This window comes from Piliocolobus tephrosceles, chromosome 3, assembly GCF_002776525.5.
Source record: "Piliocolobus tephrosceles isolate RC106 chromosome 3, ASM277652v3, whole genome shotgun sequence".
NCBI classification, from domain to species: Eukaryota; Metazoa; Chordata; class Mammalia; order Primates; family Cercopithecidae; genus Piliocolobus; species Piliocolobus tephrosceles.
This window is the reverse complement of record NC_045436.1, coordinates 89,405,296-89,431,712: the sequence shown is the minus strand read 5'-3', so window position 1 is coordinate 89,431,712 and position 26,417 is coordinate 89,405,296. Positions and strand designations below refer to the sequence as shown.

The following is a 26,417-nucleotide window of genomic DNA, read 5'->3' as shown; positions in this document are numbered from 1 at the left end:
CGTTCTCACTTTAGAGTATAAGCTTTGTGGAAGTGAGGATTCTATTCTGTGCCTAGAACAGTATCTGGCAAGCATTAAATGCTTATAAAGATTTATTGAATGAGTGACAAAATATCCAAAGACAAAAGATTTTTGTCTTTTATAAAGAAGAATTATACTTTTTAGGGTGAAATTGAAGTACTTAGTTGCCCTTAGAGTACTACGGTTTCTCTTTTTTTTTTTTTGAGTTGGAGTCTGGCTCTCGCCCAGGCTGGAGTACAGTGGTACAATCTCGGCTCACTGCAACCTCTGCCTCCCAGGTTTCAAGTGATTCTTCTGCCTCAGCCTCCCGAATAGGTGGGACTGCAGGCAGGCACCACCATGCCTGGCTTAGTTTCTCTTAATGTTCAGATTCTCTCTTGCTAGAGGCAGCATGGTATAGGGATAAGTATGGTCCTGTGGGTGGGGGGTGGGGTGGGAGTAGGTTGTGGGTAGGGAGAACATTTGTATTTTTACTATTAGCATTGTCACGAATTAGTAAGTAAAGTCATTTAGGGTGAGTCATTTAACCTCTAATTTCCATCAGGGAATGTGAGAGTACTTTTTTTATCCAAAGAAATGAGATCCATGAAAGCACAAAACCAGTAAAAATAAACCACTACACACAGCAAGTCTTTTTCTTTTCTTTTCTTTCTTTTTTTTTTTTTTTGAGACAGGGCCTCACTCTATTGCCCAGACTGAGTGTGGTGGTGTGGTCAGAGTTCACTGCAGCCTTGACCTCCTCAGCTCAGGATGTCCTCCTACCTTAGCCTCCGGAGTACGTGGGACTGCAGGTGCACACGATCCCTGGCTAATTTTTTTGTATTTTTGTAGAGACAGGGTTTCCCCCATGTTGCCCAGGCTGGTCTCGAAAACCTGGGCTCAAGTCATCCGCTCACTTTGGCCCCTCAAAGTGCTAGGATTATAGGTATGAGCCACCATGCCTGGCAGAGTCTTTTTCCTTCCAAAGTTTGTTGATGGGGACTTTCATAGTGTACAGAATAAAATTTACGTCACATAATCTAATGGATCCTTAACAGTTTTTTATAGTAAATAAGTTGTTAGTGAATGAGAAGTTTCTTGATCAGAAGAAAATCACTTTCAAAATTCAAGATGGTAATCTTAAAGTCAATTAAATAAATGGGATAGTCACGTGTTACTAAAATTTTCTTGCTATAAGTGTGCAGGCAAAAACATCTAACACAAATGAGAAAGACAATTTAAGATTATACTTACTAATTAAGAGTATTTTTGAAAGTAGCACCATTTGTTTTAGAATACAAACAGAATAAGTACTTGGTAATGCCCACAGACTAATGAAAATGTATTGATTCATATATATTACTTTTTTCTTTCTTTTTGATACGGAGTCTCACTCTGTTGCCCAGGCTGGAGTGCAGTGATGTGATCTTGGCTCACTGCAACCTCAGCCTCCAGGTTCAACTGATTCTCCTGCTTCAGCCTCCTGAGTAGCTGGGATTACAGGTGCCTGCCACCACATTTGGCTAATTTTGGTATTTTTAGCAGAGATGGGGTTTCACCATGTTGGCCAGGCAGGTCATGAACTCCTAACCTCAAGTGATCTGCCCGCCTTGGCCTCCCAAAGTGCTGGGATTACAGGAATAAGCCACCACACCTGGCCTGATTCATATATATTACTAACTGAAATGCAGTATCACTGCACTTCCCCAATTAGTAAATTCAATACATTCTGCATATAAAAAAATCCACCAATCCCCACAAAAAACCAAAGAAAAACCCCAAAAAATCACCAAACCATACTGTCAAGCGAAATAGTTTTAATTAGTAGGCTGATCATAAATAAATCCACATAAAAGATTTAACAGAATTACAAATAGTTTTGTGTTCCTTTGTGGACTCAATTCATAATACGCATTAGTCAACCTCATTCTCTAACTGTGACAAAAAGAGTTGTCATCCAACAATGCAGCACAGTTTAAGCAATTCATATTCTATAGTTACATTTTTACATTTTTTTACAAATGTAACATTTATGTACATTATATATAGATTTTTTCTATAGTTCATGTACTGAAACTCTATTGTTTTTACAGGGAAAATGTTGAATTCATTTAATGAATAAGAAACATTCCTTGTTAAAAAGTAATTCATATAAACAAATAACATGGTACCACTGCCTTTTGGCATCTCTTGCCAGAGTTCGAGTCCAGAAATGTTATATTAATTATAAGAAAAAAGAATTTATCTAATTTTACATTATGACATATCATTCCACATAGCTACATAAATTTGCCAGCTTGCAATGAACAGAGTACTGTACTGTCATACTACTGGAAATGTGTAGAAACCAATTCAAAATATACTTGGTGAAACAGCATCATTGTTACCATTAATTTGAGTTGAAAAAGATCTGTCAAGTTCTTTCTTCCCCTTTACTTTTTACCAAAGCCTCAGACAAGAGTGCTGTGCGTTGCATCTTGCATTAACAAATGCCTTCATTTCAAATTTCCCACGTACTTCTCTGACAGATTATGCTTTACCTAGGTTATAGATCTTTTTCTTATTCAATTTTATTCTACTTCACTTACAAATCTGCTGTTGAACATGAAGTAAAAATTCATAGTAAGAAAATGCAGCTTCTGTCCGGTCTTCAATCAAATGCTGAAAAAATTCTGCTTTGGCAGGACTTTCATCTCTAGAAGAAAGAAAAGGGCATTTGTCTAAACATATTTAATAGCCCCGATTTCACCACTTTGCAATCTATCTCATAAAATTACACTTGTATCCTGTATATTTATACAAATAAAATAAAAGTGCATATTTCTAAAAAGAGTAACTGTATATTTTTAAAATTACTAGGCTGGGTATGGTAGCTCACACCTATAATCACAGCACTTTAAGAGGCTAAGGTGGGAGGACTGCTTGAGCCTAGGAGTTCAAGACCAGCCTAGGCAAAATAGAAAGAGCCCCATCGCTAAAAAAAAAGAAAAAAAATTAAAAATTGGCTGGGTGTGGTATCTCACGCCTGTAATCCCAGCACTTTGAGAGGCCGAGGCGGGTGGATGACCTGAGGTGAGGAGTTTGAGACCAGCCTGGTGAAACCCTGGTCATGGTGTTTCACCAATGGTGAAACCCTGTCTCTACTAACCAACATGGTGAAACCCTGTCTCTACTAAAAATACAAAAATTAGCTGGGCATGGTGGTGGGCGCCTGTAATCCCAGCTACTTGGGAGGCTGAGGCAGGAGAATCGCTTGAATACAGGACGCAGAGGTTGCAGCAGGTTGAGATCGTGCCATTGCACTCCAGCCCGGATGACAAGAGTGAAACTTCGTCTCAAAAAAAGAAAAAAGAAAAATTAACAATTATCCAGGTGTGGAGGGAAGTGCCTGTAGTCCCAGCTACTTGGGAGTCTGAGTTGGGAGGATTACTTGAGCATGAGAGGTCCAGGCTGCAGTGAACTGTGATAGTAGCAGCCCTGCACTCCAGCCTGAGTGACAGAGACTCTATCTCAAATTAAATAAAAATTAAAAATTACTAATATATGGAGATGTCAGAAAATGGAATACAGGGGATATAAATCAAGCAACAACATTTTGCCACCAGAATATATTTCGATACTATTTAAAGTTTGTTTTGAAGACAAGCAATTCCACAGACTACATAGGAAAGACAACTTCACAATTAAGTTACAAAAGTACTTACTTTACTATGTGAAGGATTGGACTTAATGGTCTGCTGTCTCTAAGCCAAGTTATGAAGGATCTGGCTCTTTCTGATGAAAGTGTATCTAGCTCTGGAAGATGTGTCTGGTAAAAGAAATACAATTAGGAAACTATTTCCTTTCTCACAGACTTCAGCAGTATTAGAACTAAATCATGATTCCTACTATCACCCCCAACTGCCAGCACTCTATTTCTTGGCTTCAACAGCAGCAACTACACAAATTATTCAAACTGTTGAAAAATCTGTTTATATTTTTCTGGATAAGTCAATAAAATATGTGCAATGACAAGTATGTCACTGACATTTTAACTGACTATAATTTTCTTGCTAAGTCAATAAAACATAAACAATTAGCATGTCACCAGTATTGTGTGGCGCCTTTATGCTTCTTCCAGAGGAAATGTTCAAATGAAGGGGGATATCATTAAATTCCAAATTCTCTTAGCAATTATATATTATATCCTATTCTAAAATTAGCCATTCTGGGAGAATTTCATGTTTCCTTTAATTTAAAGGCAAAGCATTTTAAAGTACAGTGTGGATATGTAAATATATTTTAAAACTATATGCAAGACTATTTTAAAAGGACCTAAAAGTCTATTTTTTTATACACATATATACATAAAAAGGTAAGATTTACTTTTCTTTTTCAAAGCCAACTGTAAATTAAATAGTAAATTAACAGTAAATTAAATAATTCAAAAATGTAGTATATAACAAAATTTAAATAGACAAGTTTGGAATAATTATGTTTGTAATTCCTGTCAATAGTTTAAAAACCATTTCCATTTTGATGTGAATTTTTTCAGATGTTTTCTAAATTATTACTAAGTATACGAACAGTTTTGAAAATACAAATGGGGGCCAGGCGCGGTGGCTCAAGCCTGTAATCCCAGCACTTTGGGAGGCCGAGACGGGCGGATCACGAGGTCAGGAGATCGAGACCATCCTGGCTAACACGGTGAAACCCCGTCTCTACTAAAAAATACAAAAAACTAGCCGGGCGAGGTGGTGGGCGCCTGTAGTCCCAGCTACTCCAGAGGCTGAGGGAGGAGAATGGCGTAAACCCGAGAGGAGGAGCTTGCAGTGAGCTGAGATCCGGCCACTGCACTCCAGCCTGGGTGACAGAGCCAGACTCCGTCTCAAAAAAAAAAAAAAAAAAAAAAAAAAAGAAAATACAAATGGGGATCATATCATGAACACTATTCACTTCAGGCTGTATCCTCCTTCTTCTTTTTCTTTTTAAGAGATAGGGTCTTGCTACGTTGCCCAGACTGGAGTGCAATGGCTATGCACAAGTGCAGTGATAGTATACTACAGCTCTGAACTCCTGGGCTCAAGCAATCCTCCTGCCTCAGCCTCCTAGCCTCCCAAGTAGCTGGGACCACAGGTGCATGGCACAGTGCCCCAGACTGTATTCTTTTTAATAAATGCACAGCTATTATTTAATACTATAGCATATGTGTATATATGCCTACTTCCATGAATACATCTACGGGATATATTCTTTGCAGAATAATTTACTGTGTCATAAAGAACATGATTTTAACAGACATTGTCAAATCGCCCTCTAAAAAGGTTACATAAGTACTATATATTCCAGTCAATAGTGCTCAACAGTGTCCATTGCCCTATACTGTCTACATGATTGTCTATTATCAAATTTAAAAATTTCTGACAATCTGGTAAATGAAAGAAATGCTGTATTACTATTTTTTTTCCTAATTATGAGTGAGATTAAATATTGTTTCATATGACCTCTACTTTGTTTTTCCTTTATGAATTGCCTGTTAAAATCCTTTACCCAGTTTTCTTTGGAGGAGGTCGAAAGGAAGGAAGGTTTTCTTAAAGATTTCTAAGAGAACTTTATTCATAGAGAAGTTAGCCCTTTTTCAGTCTTATGAGTTACAGATAATCTTAAGATTTTGTTGTTTGTATTTTGGCTTTATTTATTTATTTATTGTTACCAAATAGAAATGTTTTATATTTGTGTTTTCAGATGTATTTATCTTTTCAATCACCGACTTACAAAGGCCTTACCCATTTTAATATTATTAAAAAAAAAAAAAATTCAGCGGGTGCAGTGGCTCATGCCTGTAATCCCAGCACGTTGGGAGGCCAAGGCTGGGGGATCACACAGTCAGGAGATTGAGACCATCCTTGCTAATACCGTGAAACCCCGTCTCTACTAAAAATATAAACAATTAGCCGGGCATGGTGGCGGGCGCCTGTAGTCCCAGCTACTGGGGAGGCTGAGGCAGGAGAACAGCGTGAACCCAGGAGGCGGAGCTTGCAGTGAGCTGAGATTGCGCCACTGCACTCCAGCCTGAGCAACAGAGCGAGACTCCATCTCCAAAACAAAACAAAACAAAACAAAAATTCACAAATATTTCTTCTAGTGAAATGCATGGTTTCCTTTTTTACATTTAAATGTTCGATCCATTTGAAAGTCATTTTGATGTAAGAAATAAGGTAAATATCGTCTTGTTTTTTCCTTAATGACTAATCAGTGGTCCCAAGATTATTTTTCTAATATTCCATTTCCCCACAGTAATTTAAATGAAATCTTTACCACACTGTATTTTTCATTAATTAGACCTGTTTCTGAACTCTATTCTGTTCCACTGATCTGTTTACTGTGCCAGTATCATGGTACTTAAATAACTACAGCTTTAGAATAAGGTTTACTATTTTACTTAGAATTACTTTTCATATATTTCCCCCTTTGATGACATTATTCTCCCTTTTCGTTTCCTTATTATCCTCGTTTGTTGAGTTTTAACAATGAACTCTTGGATTATTTGTCAATTTTTTTTAAAAAAATCAAACAATGACAGATTGTAATAAGGATTACACTGAATTTATATTAATTTCAGGAAACAGGACATATTTACATTATCTAACAATAAGGTAGGGCAGCTTTCCCTTTCAATTAATTAATTATACAAATCTGTTTTCAGAATCATATTTCCTTAGTACTGGTTAGCATAATTCAGTAAAATCCTACTGAAAAATTTGTGTTTAGTATAAGCAAAGTAACTTTTTTTTTTTTTTTTGAGACAGAGTCTCGTTCTGTCACCCAGGCTGGAATGCAGTGGTGCGATCTTGGCTCACTGCAAGCTCCGCCTCCCGTGTTCAGGCCATTCTCCTGCCTCAGCTTCCCTAAGAGCTGGGACTACATGCGCCTGCCACCACATCTGGCTAATTTTTTTTTTTTGTATTTTTAGTAGAGACAGGGTTTTACCGTGTTAGCCAGGATGGTCTCAATCTCCTGACCTCGTGATCTGCCTGCCTCAGCCTCCCAAAGTACTGGGATTACAGGCATGAGCCATCGCGCCCAGCCACCATTTTTTTTTTCTCCAGATCGAGTCTTGCTCTGTCACCAAGGCTGGAGTGCAGTGGTGCAATCTCGGCTCATTGCAACCTCCGCCTCCTGGGTTCAAGTGGTTCTCCTACCTCAGCCTCCCAAGTAGCTGGGACTACTGGTACCCACCACCACACCCGGCTAATTTTTTTTGTATTTTTTAATAGAAACGGGGTTTCACCATGTTGGCCAGGATGGTCTCAATCTCTTGACCTTGTGATCTGCCCACCTCGGCTTCCCAAAGCGCTGGGATTACAGGTGTGAGCCACCGTGTCCGGCCCAGCAAAATAATTTAAATCCAAAGTTAAAGTTGTTGGAAAACAGTTTGGCAGTTCCTCAAACAGTTAAACATAGAGTTATCATGTGACCCAGTAATTCTAATCCCAGGGATATGCCCAAGAGAACTGAAAACATATGCTCACACAAAAACTCGTACACAAGCATTCATAGTAGCCCTATTCACAATAGCCCCAAAGTAGAAACAACTGAAATATCCATCAATGGATGAGTGGATGATCAAAATGTGGTATGTCCATACAATGGACTATTTTCCAGCCGTAAAAAAGAACACACTGGTCAAGCACTGTGGCTCACACCTGTAATCCCAGCACTCTGGGAAGCCAAGGCAGGAGGACTGCTTGAGCCCAGGAGTTCAAGACCAGCTTGGGCAACACAGGGATACCCCATCTCTACAAAAAAAAGTTTTAAAATTAGCCAACTGTGGTGGCACACTCCCGCGGTCCTGGCTACTCAGGAGGCTGAGGTAAGAGAACTTTTTTAGAGAAGTTAACCTGTTTTCAGTCTTATGAGTTACAGATAATCTTAAGATTTTGTCGTTTGCATTTTGGCTTTATTTATTTATTTTTACCAAATAGAAATGTTTTATATTTGTGCTTTCAGATTTATTGATCTTTTGAATCACTGACTCACACACAAAAGCCTTACCAATTTTAATTTTTTTTTTTTTTTTTTTTTTTTTTAGATTGGAGTCTTGCTCTGTCACCCAGGCTGTACTGCAGTGGAGCAATCTCGGCTCATTGCAAGCTCCGCCTCCTGAGTTCACGCCATTCTCCTGCCTCGGCCTCCCGAGTAGCTGCGACTACAGGCACCTGCTACCACGTCCGGCTAATTTTTTTGTATTTTTAGTAGAGACAGGGTTTCACCATGTTAGCCAGGATGGTCTCAATCTCCTGCCCTCGTGATCTGCCGGCCTCAGCCTCCCAACATGCTGGGATTACAGGCATGAGCCACCGCGCCTGGCCTGTTTTAATACTATAAAAAAAAAAAAATTCACAAATATTTCTCCTAGTGATCTGCATGGTTTCCTTTTTTATGTTTAAATGTTTGATCCATTTGAAAGTTATTTTGATATAAGTACTACTGATTCCTACTCAGGAGGCTTAAGTGGGAGGACCACTTAAGTCTGGGAGGTCAAGGCTGTAGTAAGCCATTATTGAGCCACTGCACTACAATCTGGGTGACAAAGCAAGACGCTGTCTAGAAAAATAAATGAATAAATAAATAAAAGAACTACTAATACAAGCTACAACATGAATGAATCTTAAAAACATTACAGAAAGTGAAAGAAACCAAATACAAAAGGCCATGTATTACCATTTATATAACGTATCCAGAACAGGCAAACCCAGAGACAGAAAGTAGGTTACTAGTTGCCTGGGGACAGGGATAGGGAAGAACTGGGAGAATCGGGTTCTTTTAGGGTGATAGAAATGTTCTGAAATTAAATAGTGGTAATGGTTGTAAAACACTGTGTAATACCAAAAACCACTGAACTGTACATTTTTAAATGGTGAATATTACATGAATTTTACATCAATTAAAAAAAAAACGAGCAAACAAAAAGTTATAGGTGTATAAAATCTACTGACCATTTTCTGTGGTATTGATGCAAAATTAGGATATCCAAGCACATCCTCTATGAAGTTATTGTCACAGCCTTTCCCAACCCAAATGTAGAAAACCTAAAAACAAAAAGCAACAAAACATTAAAACTCCCTAATAGTCAAGAGAATTCATTTTAGCTAATGTTCTCGAAACTATCACCTCAAATAAGGTAGGAACAAACATAAGAGTAAAAAGGAAATCTATAACTGTTACATTGTGAATCTATATGTAAGAATCCAGAGTGGTTCACATCTTCTTTGATTAAATGTTAAGGCTTCCCATAAAATATATTTTACCTTTTGCAGTTATTTTCCCAATAAAAATATAATCCTTTAATCAGTATAACTGACTCAATGTATTTCCCATCCACTATTTCATTACTGTGTATTTTCACTCATGCATTTCTCCCTCTTCTGTGGCTATCCAAATCTTTTTTCTGCTCAGAAGGCATCATTTTGAAGCCATCTTAACCATTCTGACACCCTTCAACAACTACCCCTGCCCAGTGATTTCTCTTGAACTCCTAATCATTAATTAGATTTCTGACAATGGATGTAGGCTAAACTAGATAAACGCTTGAAATACTTTTAAATTCTAGACTCTAGATGGTAAAGTCCCTGAAGATAGGAATTTACCTCATTAGTTCTCTTCATCAAGTATACATAATTCATGACGGTAAATAATCTATATTAAAATGTATTACTCTATCAGTATTATTAATGCAAGTATCAATAACATCAGTATAAAATGAAGTCCAAATAGAAAAGTTTAAAGTAAATTGACCTCTAGTGCCAGTTACCAATTTCAGCTCCTAATCCTAATGCACCTTTCACTGCCTGCTCTGTGATAACAGCTGGACCCTAGAAGTGTTTCTTTATTTTTGGTCAGCTCAAACAGTGTTAAGCTTTGCCAGTAGAGGGTGCTTACAGAGCCACAGTCCATAAGGAAAGCACCTTCTCTTGTCAGCTTCTCTGCAGACAATTTTTGAAGAGGTGGCTGTGGTACAACCCTGTCATTAACATGTATTGCACCCTGAAAAGAAAAAGACAGAATGTGAATGAGATTACATTACTATCATCGCAGTTTGGGGGCTAATAGTCACTAATCCTTTATGAAGCACTGGAAAATAACACTTCAGAGTTCGCATGATATAAAAAATACTGATGACATGGTACTACCTTGGCTGTAGAATCAACACACTCAAATGTATTCAAATTTAAAAAGTAAAAACATGAATACATAAAATGATCAGTCACATTCCCTTCCCTTTTAAGGTGGGGTCAGAATATATTACAAGTGTGACTATTGGCTCTGATGCATAGCCAGCTACTTTTTAACATTTCTTTGGCAACATAACATTATGTTTGGAATTAATACTAATTCCAAAGAATACAGTTTTCACATGCGGAAGATAAAAGACACTACATATTTGCACATTAAAATTATTATTGGATACCAGATTTGGTTTACTATATAATCAAAATTGCAAATGATCTTATCAAAAGCAGTCAGTATTGGCCAGGCATGGTGGCTCATGCCTGTAAACCCAGAACTTTGGGAGGCCGAGACGGGCAGATCACTTGAGGTCAGGAGTTTGAGACTACCCTGGCCAATATGGTGAAACCCTGTCTCTACTAAAATTACAAAAATTAGCCAGGCGTGGTGGCATGTGCCTGTAATCCTAGCTACTCGGGAGGCTGAAGCAGGAGAACTGCTTGAACCTGGAAGGCAGAAGCTGCAGTGAGCCGAGATCTCACCACTGCACTCCAGCCTGGGCAACGGAGCAAGATTCTGTCTTTAAAATAAAATTTAAAAAAAAGGAAAAAAAGAGAAGCGGTCAACATCTACCAAATATAAATGGAAATGTCCACTCTAGAACTTAGCTTTGTAATACATATTATAACCAAACCTACAAGACAAATTACTTCCAATGTGAAACCATTTTTTAAAACTCCTTAACCACTGATGGTATCTGAGAGTCCTGACTTCCAATCAGATCCACAGCCAGTGTCCTTCTTTAATGTATTACTACCACAAGGGGGAAAAGAGTTAAAAAGAAAAACCAGTTGATAGTGTATTGTCATCTTAGCTGTAGAACAAGACACTCAAATATATTCAAATTTAAAAATTTCAAATGCACTAAAATGCATACCTCATCTGTCAATCTGTCTATCCTGTATAAGTTGGGATGAATCATTCTCATTAGATGAACAAGTGGCTGAGACTTTATCTGACACATGGCATATACACGATCATCCAGCCGTGTGCTTGTACCCGTTCTAAATGCTTTCTACAAAGAAAAAGATAAATGTTTTCAAGTAAAACACAAATATGGTGGACAAATATTAAAACAAATATACACTATCAATCATGGAAAAAGCATGACCTTTAAATCAGACAGACCTGGATTCAATTCTCAGCTCTGACATTTAACAGGTATGTGATGCTGGAACAAGTTACCTAGCTCCTCTGAGCTATATTGTCATCATGAGAAAAACAGGGAAAATAATACCTCTTTAGGTTGTTGAAAGGATAAATAAACATGATGCAGTGACACCTTTTATGGTGCCAGAAACATGGAAAGATGCTTGATAAATATTAGTTCCTGTCCTTCAAGAGTCTCTTTCCAGAAGGACATACTAAGAGTGAGCTATGACTGCACCATTATGCAAACTGCTCACACACATTAAAGAAGAGAGAATATGGTTTCACTAAAGTCATCACGTATTTGTATACCTTCATTTTCCACTGATCTTTTCTTTCTTTTTTTTTTTTGAGACGGAGTCTTGTTCGGTCGCCCAGGCTAGAGTGCAGTGACGTGGTCTTGGCTCACTGCAACCTCTGCCTCCCAGGTTCGAGCAATTTTCCTGCCTCAGCCTCCAGAGTAGTTGGGATTACAGGCACGTGCTACCACGCCCAGCTAATTTTTGTATTTTTGGTAGAGAAGGGGTTTGACTATGTTGGCCAGGCTGGTTGCGAACTCCTGACGTCAGATGATCCGCACACCTCGGCCTCCCAAAGTGCTGGGATTAGAGGTGAGCCACCAGGCACGGCCCCACTGATCTTTTTCTATTCTTCAAAACCCTTTCAATGCCAAAGTGAATAATCCTCTAGTTAAGCATTAGAAAACGACAACCTAGATTTCCTTTCTTCATATAAATATCTGAGAATTTTAAAAAACAATATTAAATATATCAATGTATAAAAAAGCTACCTGTTTGAGAAGGGCCAAAACATAGAGAGGAAACAACTTGAGGGAGCTGGGTGCCATCAATGCAGAGTGCTGTAAATTTGAGACAGTTGAGCCATATGCAGACAATGAGTCCACTACAGCATTCACTAAGGCATCTCTTGCATCTGATAGACTTGATGAAATGGACCGATCCACAGCTATAAAGCAACCAAAGTGAAAGGTATTTTAACCATTAGAATCCAATGGGCACTATAAGAGAGAAAATTGATATGCATTATTTAACAAACAAAATTCAGCTAAGTTTTTAGGATGGAAAAATGTATTTCATCTGCTCCCTCATTTCAAGTGTCTTCTTATACATTTTTTTTCTGAAATAAATGTAACAATCAGAACAAGTCTAGATTCTTTTGGACATTTTTGTTTTAATCTCTTAAGTCTAAAAACATTTAGCTAGCCTGGGCATGGTGGCTCATGCCTGTAATCCAAGCACTTTGGGAGGCCAAGGTGGGAGGATCACTTGAGACCAGGAGTTCAAGACCAGATTAGGCAACATAGTGAGATCTTGTCTCTACAAAAAATAAAAAAATTAGCTGGGCACAGTGGCATGTGCCTGCAGTCCCAGCTATTTGGGAGGCTGAAGTAGGAGGATTGCTTGAGCCTGGGAGGTCAAAGCTGCAGTAACCTGTGATTGTGCCATTGCACTCCAGCATGGGCAACAGAGCAAGGCCCTGTCTAAAAACAAAACAAAACAAAAAAACCCCAAAACATGTAGCCCCTGTTGACATTAATGAAATATATATTTTCCATTTACTTATGCAAAAGCCTTGGAAAGGTTTCCATTACTCAAATGCCAAGTCACATGTATCATTTTTTTCTGCTCAACCAATGTAATTTCTGCAATTTGAATTATACCTTGTGATCCTCTACAATTTTTGTAAAGCATTCCAAGCCAACAAATTTTGTGAAAGGGAAAAATAAACACAAGTTTTCATGCAGCCATTGAAGAGACAGATAATGTGAAACTTATTTTTCTACAATAATATATTCTATTAAAATAGGGATAACCTATAAAATATATGCCCAACCACTAAAAATAAAATTACATTAAAAAACAATTGGTATGGCATAATTAATTCAAAATCCATATATAAAATTATACCTAAAAAATATGAATCCTGAGGTTTGGGGTACAAATGATCCCATCGTAACAAACCTGCATATCCCTGAATCAAAAACAAAAGTTAAAATTGGGCCGGGCGCGGTGGCTCAAGCCTGTAATCCCAGCACTTTGGGAGGCCGAGACGGGCGGATCACGAGGTCAGGAGATCGAGACCATCCTGGCTAACACGGTGAAACCCCGTCTCTACTAAAAAATACAAAAAACTAGCCGGGCGAGGTGGCGGGCGCCTGTAGTCCCAGCCTCAGGAGGCTGAGGCAGGAGAATGGCGTAAACCCAGGAGGCGGAGCTTGCAGTGAGCTGAGATCCAGCCACTACACTCCAGCCTGGGTGACAGAGCGACACTCCGTCTCAAAAAAAAAAAAAAAAAAAGGTAAAATTAAGAAAGAAATCTGATATACAAGCTTTTGATTTTAGTTAAATATTTAAGAGAATCTGATTAAATCCTTCTTCCCCACCCCCCCGCCACCAAGACAGAGTCTCCCTTTGTTTCCCAGGCTGGAGTGCAGTGGTGCGATCTGGGCTAATTGCAACCTCTGCCTCCTGGGTTCAACAGATTCTCCTGCCTCAGCCTGCTGAGTAGCTGGGACCACACGTGTGCACCACCACATCCAGCTAATTTTTGTATTTTTAATACAGACAGGGTCTCACCCCATTGACCAGTCTGGTCTTGAACTCCTGTAGTCAAGTGATCCTACTGCTTCAGTCTCCCAAAATGCTGGGATTACAGGCATGAGCCACTACTCCCGGACTGATTAAATGCTTCTGTTATTTAAAAAAAATTGGATCCTTTAGTAAATGCTATTATAATTTTCCCCAAATTAGTATTAATGACTCTCTTTCCCTAGGACTGCATGGGAAATAGCAAGGCTTGTTTCATGTCTGAGTTCATCTACAAGGCAAATTCATTGAAAACATTTAAGTGCTATGTTAATTCTCAAAAGGATTTTTTTAGACTTACAAATAATTAAGTACCGTTCTGTAGTGGTTATGTGTCAAATGAGTAACCATGTAATCTCTACACAATCAGGATACACAATAGTTACATCACTCCAAAATTATCCCCTTACACTTGCCCCTTTGTAGTAAAACCCTCCCTCGGCCTCAACTCCAATTTTCCCTTTTCTTGAATGTCATATATATGGAATCATTTGTATGCAGCATTTTTTTTTTTTTTTTCAGGTGGAGTCTCACTCTGTCACTGAGGCAGGAGTACAGTGGCGCGACCTCTGCTCACAGCAACCTCCGCCTCCTGGGTTCAAGGGATTTTCCTGCCTCAGCCTCCTCCAAGTAGTTGGGATTACAGGCGTGCAGCACCAACCCCAGCTAATATTTTTCTTGTATTAGAAAAATACAGGGTGTCACCATGTTGGCCAGGCTGGTCTTGAACTCCTGACCTCAAGTGATCCGCCCACCTCGGCTTCCCAAAGTGTTGGGATTACAGGCGTGAGCCACCACACCCGGCCTATGCAGCTTTTTGAGTCCAGCTTCTTTCACTCAGCACAATGTCTCTGAGATGCATCCATGTTTGTTTAAGTACTGACAGTTCATTCCTTTTTATTGCTGAATTATATTTGATTGTATGATTGTACCGTGGTTTGTGCACACATTATTTGAAGGACATTTCAGTTTTTACCACATTTTTAGAGATTATGAATTCTCTCAAAGATTCTGAAAGTAAGATTAAGCAAGAAATGTGAGGACAGTCTGATTCACATTGCAGTAAATAAAAATGTAAAACATATGCTTTTTAAATAAGAGAAAACCCTAGCTTCAGTTTCTTTCTTTTTCTTTTTTTTTTTTTTTGAGACAGAGTCTTGCTCTGTTGCCCAGGCTGGAGTGGAGTGACGTGGTCTTGGCTCACTGCAACTTCCGCCTCCCTGGTTCAAGGAATTCTCCTGTCTCAGTCTCCTGAGAAGCTGGGATTACAGGCACCTGTCACCACGCCCGGCTAATTTTTCGTACTTTTAATAGAGACAGGGCTTCACCATGTTGGCCAGGCTGGTCTCAAACTCCTGACCTCGTGATCTGCCTGCCTCGGCCTCCCAAAATGTTGGGATTACAGGCGTGAGCCACTGCCCCCAGCCAAGCTTCAGTTTTCAAGACAGAAAAATACATTTCACCTGTTCCTTCAATTTTTACTCACCCATGTTTGCCAGAAGGCAGATGGCAGCTTGTACATCCACTCCCGCATATACATCTGCTAGTGAACTTACCACTGGCAAACAAAGTGTATGTACTCTAATTCTCCGCTCACCTAAAAAAAAAGTCATTGAAAATACATTAGATCAAAAAGGAAATAAAACAAAGCAAACAAGTCGAATACTTTCTTTTTTTTTTTTTGAGACAGAGTCTTGCTCTGTCTCTTAGGCTAGAGTGCAATGCTGTGACCGCAGCTCACTGCAACCTGTCTCCCGGGTTCAAGTGATTCTCTCCTGCCTCAGCCTCCCAAGTAGCTGGGATTACAGGTGCCCGCCACCATGCCCAGCTAATTTTTGTATTTTTAGTAGAGACAGGGTTTCACCAATTGGCCAGGTTGGTCTTGAACTCTTGACCTCAGGTGATCCACCCACCTCGGCCTACCAAAGTGCTGGGATTACAGGCATGAACCACCACCATGCCCGGCCACAAGTCGAATTTTTATTCAAGTTATTGTTCTGGGTAGATTATGTCACCAACAGGATTTTGAGATGTAAAAACAAAGTTTTACAATTAACATTTTTACAAGAAAATTAAACTCTCTCCATATCTGCAGAGTATGAACATACGCTATATCACTCATTCTAAATTATATCCCAGAGTAAAGTATCAGAAAACTTAACTGTCAAGTAACAAATGAAGGTCTTAATTGCTAAACAGTTTTTTACTTTATGGAGCAAGAAATAATACAAAGAATGGTGAAGGGGTGGCCTGCCCCTCCACACCTGTGGGTGCTTCTCGCTAGGTGGAAACGAGAGACTTGAGAAAAGAAATAAAGACACAGAGACAAAGTATATAGAGAGAAAAGCAGGGCCCCAGGGGGCCAGTGCTGTGCTTTCAGAGGACCCACACTGGCACCGGTCTCTGAGTTCCCTCAGTATTTATTGCCAAAAAGATAAGGGAGTAAATCAGCAGTAAGGCTTACAGATACACGGAGCTGTTACATTTTCCCAGTATCAGGCAGGAGACAGATGTTTTTCTTTTACTGAGATTTAAAGGACTGGTACTGACCTTCAAACCAAGCAGGCTTTGAACATTTATCTAACAAAGCACATTCCTTACAGCCCAGAATCCTTTCAACTTTAATTAGCACAGCAATGTTTCTAGCAAGGACAAGATTGGGGGTAGAGTCACAGATTAACAGCATCTCAAATATAGAGCCGAATGGAGTCTCTTAAACTTACTTCTATCTATAATAACACAGCAACAGGCTAACCTATTTTTTCCCTACAGAATGGCATAGCTGGATTTAGCATGAATTGTTCTGAAACAAGATTCTAGGAATACAAGTCTTCCATAAATTAAAAAAGTGTACTATTTAAAGACTCAAATGTGAGAGTAAAAAAAGAAAGAAAATAACAACATATATTTGATTAACTAATACAAATTCCATTACTTCCCACTGTGTATTCTTTCTTTTTCCCCACTCCACTAAAGGCCATGTGAAAGGAGGGGAGAATTACTGTTGCAGACTATATTTCATTTCTGTTAACATTACTTGATGTATATCATTGTTAATGTCACTTGATGTAACATTACTTACCTTTGCTTGATGTATATAATAGGGCTGTTTGAAAACATACTAAGGAAGTATCTGTTAAACTTTCTTCAATTGACAACTGCACTGCAAATCCAGCATCAGGATTGATGTTGGCAAGGGATAACAAATCAGTAGAACGGACAAAGAAGTTACCATGAAAAGTGTGCATTGAAAGACCTAAAAAAGAGAAAATGATACAAAAAAATGAAGTTAACAATAATATCTTCACCTCAACCTAAAGTTACTTTTTAAAGTCAAAGATGTTTATGATTTTGAATCAAAAGGATAACTGGGGAGTAAGGTTCAAGTGTAGACAGACTTTCTAAAATATTAATTCAAAAAAACCAGTGGATATTATATAAAAGGCAGACTATACATTTCAGTTGTATTGACACCTAACCTTATTTACATTTTCTCACATGTGACTTGAAGTCAGACATAATCTGACTAAACATTTGTTTAATTTGCAAAATTAAACAAACGAGGGTTTAATTTGTAAAACAAATGAGGGTTTTACAAAACAAATTTTGTAAATTAAACAAATGAGGGTTATTATATAACTCATCCTAGGTTTAAAATAAAGGATTAAAACAAATAGTCACATAAAACCAAGGAAGTGTACATTAAATGATTATGAAGGCAAAGACCCTTAATTTGACAATTCTTATTTAAGATCTTCCCTATTCCCCTCTAATTCTCCTTCTAAAATCATTTCTAATATACGCTTTCTCTTAGGTTCTTCTGAGTAAACCAAACATTACTTTTGTCTACTTATTCAAGTTATTTTTAAAAATTGGGCAAGGATTATTCGATAACTATTATCTATTTAAAACATGGTATGGCTAACCAGATCAAACAGTCTTCCATAAAGAACAGTCAGAGGTAGTCAATACATGGAATGCTCACTGACTTTGATACAAGTATTTAATATAAAGTATAAGTTTTACAACTTCATACCTTTAGTACACCTTATTCTCATAACAGCTTCAAACCCAATTTTTCTTGTGAGATACCGTTTCAGGTCTTTTTGTAACTTTTCTGCTTGTGAAGGATTGTGAGTATAGTGGAATGATGGATAATAATAGATGCACCCTGCAGAATACTTGGACATGCAAGCTTTAGAGAGAAATACAAAAAGTATTAGTTACAGAAATAATATTCTACTTATCCAACAATAGTACAGATTCACATTATGAAGAAATCTAAGTCATGAGAAAATCTAAGCCATCAAAATAAGAACATACAAATCTGAGAAAACAGTAATATCTATAAAATATATGATAAAGTTTACTGTTGAGCAGAATGGTAAGGGAATCATGCTATATAAACAAAATACTAGTGACGTTTTATATTTGTATAGTGCTTTAAACTTTACTGGTATTTTTCATAGATATTGTCTATCTAATGCACATGCCTTTCTCCCTAAAATATTGAGAATGCTTACTGAAGAGTTTAGATTTAAGTATGCATTAAAAACGTTTATTTAAATAAATGTACACATGATGACTTCCCTTACCTAGCGAAGCAAGATCAGAATACTGTGAACTTAAAAGGAACAAATCCACTGCAGTTTGCTGTCCTGAGCAATCTAATGCAAGCTTCTTATAAAAATCAGTTGCAGGGCCAAGATGTTGTACCACCTAAGTCAACAGATCATAAAGTAAGAGCTAGAAATCTTTATGCTCATGTTTTCATGTCACTTTTATAATAAAAAGGATGTCCTCTGCCTCCCTACCAAACTAAGGAGTTTTTTAAATGTCTAGGCATTTGGTGCAGATTTCCTGTGATAATAACAATGATAGATAATCTTTATAAAAAACACTTATGTGCCACCACTAAGATGTTTCACACAAATTAAATAATTTTCATAACACATCTCATATGGTTTTTATTAACTACATTTTCAGACGAAGAAACTGAGGTGATAACTGATTAAGTAACTTGACCAAGATTATATAGATATTGAGGGATGGATATTGGAATATAAACCCAAGAAATCTGGCTACAGAATGAGTGCTGTTAACCATTATTAAATATTGTTACATAACTTAAGAATAAAAGATTAAGGAAGGTGTTTCTTTTTGGTATGAGAAGACTTGAGCTGAGAAGGTGACACTAGAGAGAGTCTCCAAGTTCTTAATCACCATGCAATATTTCCTAACAAAATGTTTCAATCCTCTTAATTACACTGCATGATGATGATATTAGAGCGTACTCTAATACAAGGAATTAAGGATATGAAGGAATATGTAAACCAGAACAGATACTGAAACTTTAGCGTCCCAGGCAGACAGACAGAGAATATTTCTGAAAGTTAAATGAGAAAACAAAACAAAACTCTATCAAAGGATTCAGTAAATATATAACAGCTTCCTATGTTCAAAACACCACAGTAATTTATAATGGATTGTAATGGGTCAACGAACTAAATGCCAGCTACACTTCTTGATGAGTTTAAAATATACAATTATTTTAAAATTAGCTTCCTTCTCAAATGCATTTTTAAAATACAATTTCTATAAAGAGTGAAATATGGTGCCTTTTTTCTCTAGCATAGTGGTGAAGAATAAAAAAAGCAACACTACTTAATGGAGGTTACAGGATGAGAGTCCTTAAGAAGAGAGGTTGATTAAAAAACCCGAAAAAACAAAACATTCTTTAATAACTTAAAGATTATGCCCTTTAACCCAATAATTTCACTTCTAGGAATTTATCCTAAGGCAAAACTGGATATGTGGCTAAAGATTTATGACACTATTAAAACTGTTTAATTCGCACTTATAACTACTTATAATGACATGTTCTCAAATATATGTTGAGGCCAGACAGAACTTGTACAAAAGAAAAATGACTATTGTAGTTCATTTATTATTTGAAATAAGGGCTTAAAAATGCCCTGACCAAATCTTCACATAAAACCTAAGTGATGTTCAGCTTCATATATTCCTTTCATTATTATTATTGTTTTATTTTTTTTTTTGAGACAGGGTCTCCCTCTGTTGCCCAGGCTGGAGTGCAGTGGCAGTGATCACAGTTCACTGCAACCTCTGCCTCCCTGGTTCAAGCGATTCTCCTGCCTCAGCCACCCAAGCAGCTGGGATTACAGGCATGCACCACTGCACCCAGATAATTTTTGTATTTTTAGGAGAGATAGGGTTTTGCAATGTTGGCCAGACTGGTCTCAAACTCCTGGACTCAAGTGATCCACCCTCCTTTGCCTCCCAAAGTGCTGGGATTATAGGTGTGAGCCACTGCACCTGGCCGTTATTGTTATTTTTTAAAATGTCTTGTTACATTGCTCAAGCTGGTTTAAAACTCCTAAGCTCAAACATCCTCTAGGCTCAGCCTCTTGAGTAGCTAAGGTTACAGGCAGGTGCTACCACACCCAGCCCTTTTTTAAAAAAATAGTGCAAATACAGCTCTGGCTGACATCTGCAATCCCAGCACTTTGCGGGGCTGAGGCAGGAGTATTGCTTGATCTCGGCAGTTTGAGGCCAGCCTAGGCAACACAGCAAGATGTTGTCTCTACTTTTAAAAAACAAAAGAAAAAAATTCTGAAGACAACTATTTAATGGCTGAAAAGCAATCAATTAATTGATTATTTTCACATTTACTTTGTGACTTCACAGAATACTCACAATATATTCTTCAATGAAAAAGGTCAGTTAAACACACACACACACACACACACACACGTATGATGCCCAATTATCCTTATTTGTATGTTTGTATAACTAAATGCTAGTATCGTTAGATTATTGGTGATTTATGTTATTCTCCACTTTCCAAGTGTTATACAATGATCTGTGTTATCTTTATAATTAAAACGTTTATTAGTATGAGCATGTTGAATTACAATAGATACATTTAGTAAGTTTTACCACTTATGTAATAGAAAATAACATTGGAGTCAGAAAATCAAGTCGCACTACCATTACCATTAAATAGTTATTTAACCTTTACCTAGATACTCTACTTCCTCATCTATAAAATGAAAGGGTTATACTAAATGATTTATAAATTTCTATGACTTATAAAGTAATAAAAAGAACATACTGTAACACAAAACCAAAAAGATAATTTGAGTTAAAAACTCTTAGGCCGGGCGTGGTGGCTCAAGCCTGTAATCCCAGCACTTTGGGAGGCCGAGACAGGCGGATCACGAGGTCAGGAGATCGAGACCATCCTGGCTAACACGGTGAAACCCCGTCTCTACTAAAAATACAAAAAAACTAGCCGGGCGAGGTGGCGGGCGCCTGTAGTCCCAGCTACTCTGGAGGCTGAGGCAGGTGAATGGCGTAAACCCGGGAGGTGGAGCTTGCAGTGAGCTGAGATCCGGCCACTGCACTCTAGCCCGGGCGACAGAGCAAGACTCCATCTCAAAAAAAAAAAAAACTCTTGCTGGGCGCAGTGGCTCACGCCTGTAACACCAGCACTTTGGGAGGCTGAGGTGGGTGGATCACGAGGTCAGGAGATTGAGACCATACTGGCTAACACTGTGAAACCCCGTCTCTAATAAAAATACAAAAAAATTAGCTGGGCGTGGTGGCAGGCACCTGTAGTCCCAGCTACTCCAGAGGCTGAGGCAGGAGAATGGCGTGAACCCGGCAGGCAGAGCTTGCAGTGAGCCGAGATCGCGCCACTGCACTCCAGCATGGGCGACAGAGCAAGAATCTGTTTCAAACAAACAAACAAACAAAAACAAACAAAAACTCTCTGGCGGCCAGGCGCAGTGGCTCATGCCTGTAATTCCTGCACTTTGGTAGGCTGAGGCAGGCAGATCACAAGGCCAGGAGTTCGAGACCAGCCTGACGAACACGGTGAAACCCCCATCTCTACTAAAAATACAAAAATTAGCCAGGCATGGTGGCGCACACCTGTAATCCCAGCTACTCAGGAGGCGGAAGCAGGAGAATCGCTTGAACCCAGGAAGCAGAGGTTGCAGTGAGACAAGATCGTGCCACTGCACTCCAGTCTGGGCGACAGTGTGAGACCACGTTTCAAAAAACAAACAAACAAAAAAACCCAACTCTCTTCCAGTTTTTTATTATTAATGAATTAGAAAAGTAGAATAAACAAATAATTACACAATCTTGAATATGACAAAAAGCTAAATATAAAATACCTTTGTACTTGATCTCTGATTAGGATCTTCTCTGGATTGCAGAAGTCCTGCACCCAAGGAAGGTAACTGTGTCTGAAATACAGACACACGGCCACCTGTTGGAGACATTAATTTAAAGGCAGCCTGAAGTGCAGGACCAAGGGCACTGTGTGTTTCTCTTGTATTGGTGAACATATTTGGTAATGCATTCAGTAAGTCTTTTATAAGCTGAGAAAACAAAGATCAAAAGTTGAATTACTGAGAAGGCAAAGGAATAATCTTCTTTTAAACATTCCATAGTGTATCATGCGTCACTGTATTTCTAGGGACTGGAACTGAGGAGTCAATAGACATGCCATTTACACTATTATTTGTAATATTAATATATCAAGTAAATAAATGTTAAACATTTTAGTTACCAGTCACAATACATTTTTATGCTTTAAGAAAATAAATCAACCTTACCTCTTTACTTTCATATAGATTCACAAGTAAACTATCCGGTGTAGGTAGAAAAACATCTATAGGGAAAACATATATTTTAATCAACAAATCGAATCAAAAGAATACATTAGAAAATCCTGAAGTTTTTATCAGGTCACACATGTAATGTGTACTATAATTTTGCTTTATTTTATTTATTTTATTTTTTTGAGATGGAGTTTCGCTCTTGTTGCCCAGGCTGGAGTGCAATGGTGTGATCTCAGCTCACTGCAACCTCCACCTCCCGGGTTCAAGCAATTCTCCTGTCTCAGCCTCCTGAGTAGCTGAGATTACGGGCAAGTGCCACAACGCCTGGCTAATTTTGCATTTTTAGCAGAGACAGGGTTTCTCCATGTTGGTCAGGCTGGTCTTGAACTCCCTCCTGATCTCAGGTGATCCGCCCACCTTGGCCTCCCAAAGTGTTGGGATTATAGGCGTGAGCCAGCGCGCCCACCCAATATTGCTTTATTAAATATACACACTCTATATATATTATACATACATGTGTATAATACATACACAGGCATAAATAACTTAGAATCAAGTATTTCCAGAAAAACAATTATTTTGAACAGATACTAAAGTGCATGACATTATCCTCACAGCATACAGCAAGATATATATTAAAATAAAGTAGCCCCCATTTCAAAGTCCGTAGTCAGGTTTTTATTTTACTGACTGCTTACCATCTATATCAGACACAATCAGCATTTGAGGCTGTGATAATCCTTCTTGTAAATTGTAGAAATGAATAGTGCTATCAAAGGTCATGAATCCTATTCTTGTTCGTGAATCTCCAGGAAGCCTAAAGATAAAAATGACAATTTTAAATTCAGAGTGCTCAGTAACATATTTCATTTCACAAAATAATGAAATAGTAATTTAAGTCCAAAGATAATTACACATATGCTTTTCTACAGGGGAAAGAAAAATTATCCCTATCTAAACAAATATATATCAGAGAAGAAGACCAAGGTGAAAACTTACTTTCAGTTCCAATATCAGAACAATAGTGTATCTTGCTTAAGCATTTTAAGGGCAGAATGAGAAATTAGTACTTTCCAAGAAAAGACTGAATATACTGCAAATCAGATTTTAATGTGTAAAATTTTACACAAAAACCACATTTATGAACACTGAAACATTTTATCTATCATTAATCTTTTAAAATGTTGTTAGAGCTGTTTTCAAAAGTCGATGCCACAGTATAAAAGAATAAATTACCATTTCACTGCCTGTCAAGCTTTCTTTATTAATAAGATAGATGCCTCACCTTACAGAAGCATATTACTAAGTACTACCAACTATGTTAACTTGAGTTATGTAATTTATTGTTTTAACAATGCCTTTAAAATGTCTTTGGATATTATAGGATGCCAAAATAGAATATGCATCAAAGCAAGAAGCATTATCACTGCTATGGATGACTAATCACGGTATTCAGATATAGTCTGCAAGGTGGGTCAAGAGCATTTCAGAGAACAGAATGCCACAAGTTATGTGGATGTTCAGCTTACCAATATGGTTAATATTTATGACATTTCCACATACTAATCTTCACTCCTGTGAGACTTCTAAGATCACTGAGGGGTGGGGTCATTTATTACTGGTTAGAGGAGACTACTGACCTACTCCAAGCTAAAAATAAACGAAGTTGAGCTGAAACTGCTCCAGCATCAAACTCTTCTTTCTCAAAGAAGTTTCCAGAGCCCTTTCCAAAACATATTATACATTTGTTGCTATTCTATCACTTTCTTTTTCTTTTACTTTCCCAATGCTTCTATTTTCTGCTATAATCAAATAGAAATATTTTTAAAACATTTTCCATTCCCAGTTTTACACTTTTGGTTTTGCACAGTCTATTTAATTTACAAGTTGTCAATCATCTCTCTCAGTGTGGCTCCTATTTCATACTTTTCAATACAAGGCTAATAGATTAAATGGATTTCTGGAGCATAGTGACGTAATAGGAGCTTGCTCAATCCACTCTATGCATCAACCTGGTATTTTAGTACCTCCAAGAATGGTGTACCCTCTTGGGGGATTAAAACTTGGTATTTAAAAACAAAAACAGGCCAGGTGCAGTGGCTATAATCCCAGCACTTAGGGAGGCTGAGGTGGGTGGATCGCTTGAGCTCAGGAGTTCAAGATCAGCCTGGGCAACATGGCAAAACACTGTCTCTACCAAATATACAAAAATTAGCCAAGTGTGATGGTGTGCGCTTGTAGTCCCAGCTATTCAGGAGGCTGAGGTGGGAGGATCACTTGAGCCTGGGAGGTCAAGGCTGCGGTGAGCAGAGATCACACCACTGCACTCCAGCTTGGGGAACAGAGCAGGCCTCTGTCTCAAAAAAAAAAAAAAAAAAAAGACAGAAACATCAACAATAAACCAACAACAAGCCAACCAATCATCTCTGTAGAGTAGTCTTCCATTGCCACTCATTTTTTTTTTTTTTTTTTGTTTGAGACGGAGTCTTGCTCTGTCGCCCAGGCTGGAGTGCAGTGGCGCAATCTCAGCTCACTGCAAGCTCCGCCTCCCGGGTTTACGCCATTCTCCAGCTTCAGCCTCCTGAGTAGCTGGGACTACAGGTGCCCGCCACCTCGCCCGGCTAGTTTTTTTTTTTTGTATTTTTTAGTAGAGACGGGGTTTCACCGTGTTAGCCAGGATGGTCTCAATCTCCTGACCTCGTGATCCACCCGTCTCGGCCTCCCAAAGTGCTGGGATTACAGGCTTGAGCCACCACGCCAGGCCGCCACTCACTGTTAAAGCTATTTTTGAAGCACTTGTGACTAAAGTACATGAAGCAACAAACACTAAAAGCAAATCTCTCAATATCTCTGAATTTTTAAAATCTTGAACATCTTAATGTTATCAGTTTCCTTTCAGGCCAAGATCAGTGATATGAAGACTATGGTGACTAGAAGTAGCATTCAACAGGGCAAGGACTCTTCAAGCTCATATGGTAGAGGAGAACCTTTTGGAACCACCAAAGTACTTGGGACAGAGTATTCATATATAACAAGCCCCACACCTCTACACATGTTGAGAACCACTGCAGTGGTGAACCATTCTCACTAACAACCTGAAGTCACATCTCTTGTGGGTGTTGGAGTGAACAGAAATGTGCAAACAACTGTATTTTCCAGAGATTTGGACAGTTCATTTTTAAAGCTAGATGAGGGGCTCCTACATGACTAATCTTGGTAGACACAGAGGAGGGAATGAGATCCAGGTATAAGCCACATATCCTATACTCGCTATTTCCATTTCCACAATCCAGCTCATTACTAATGTGCCAAAATGCTCAGTTTCTTAGCCTGGTGTGGTGGTGGGTGCCTGTAATCCCAGCTACTTGGGAGGCTGAGGCAGGAGAATTGCTTGAATTCACAAAGCGGAGGTTGCAGTGAGCCAAGATTGCACCACTGCACTCCAGCCTGGGCAACAGAGCAAGACTCTGTCTCAAAAAAAATAAATAAAATAAAAATAAATAAACAAAATGCTCAGTTTCTGGCTTCCTAACGTATTAAGCACAAAATCAGTTTCCTCCTTCCCTTTAAACCAGCTCATTCTGTCATCAGTGCAATTAAAACAAGTTCATGAAAAAAATTCCTTGCTCAGGCATAAATTACAGCCAGATTTCTCTCATCCAGATTCTTTTTAAAAAATCTTTTTAAATGTTATTTAAACTGACAGATAAAATTGTATGTATATGTCATGGAAAACATG

The 26,417-nt window shown here is 38.3% G+C and overlaps 1 protein-coding gene and 1 pseudogene across 5 annotated transcripts in view; one reads left to right on the top strand and one right to left on the bottom strand.

The window, feature by feature from the left end:
- Nucleotides 1-1,797: 1,797 nt before the first annotated feature.
- The window catches only part of SEC24B (SEC24 homolog B, COPII coat complex component), a 114,067-nt gene continuing 89,447 nt past the window's right edge, over nt 1,798-26,417 (bottom strand). For all 5 annotated transcript variants that reach the window (XM_023219917.3, XM_023219918.3, XM_023219919.3 and 2 more), the window contains 13 exons: nt 23,377-23,495; nt 22,673-22,728; nt 22,229-22,435; nt 18,620-18,743; nt 18,061-18,219; nt 17,107-17,280; nt 15,511-15,621; nt 12,209-12,384; nt 11,147-11,284; nt 9,922-10,026; nt 8,979-9,071; nt 3,705-3,808; nt 1,798-2,695 (listed from right to left, as the gene is read on the bottom strand). In XM_023219917.3, the coding sequence (XP_023075685.2) occupies nt 2,581-2,695; nt 3,705-3,808; nt 8,979-9,071; nt 9,922-10,026; nt 11,147-11,284; nt 12,209-12,384; nt 15,511-15,621; nt 17,107-17,280; nt 18,061-18,219; nt 18,620-18,743; nt 22,229-22,435; nt 22,673-22,728; nt 23,377-23,495 (1,681 nt within the window). In that variant the 3' untranslated portion in view covers nt 1,798-2,580. The remainder of the gene's footprint in view (nt 2,696-3,704; nt 3,809-8,978; nt 9,072-9,921; nt 10,027-11,146; nt 11,285-12,208; nt 12,385-15,510; nt 15,622-17,106; nt 17,281-18,060; nt 18,220-18,619; nt 18,744-22,228; nt 22,436-22,672; nt 22,729-23,376; nt 23,496-26,417) is intronic.
- LOC113224985 lies at nt 24,601-24,727 on the top strand (annotated as a pseudogene).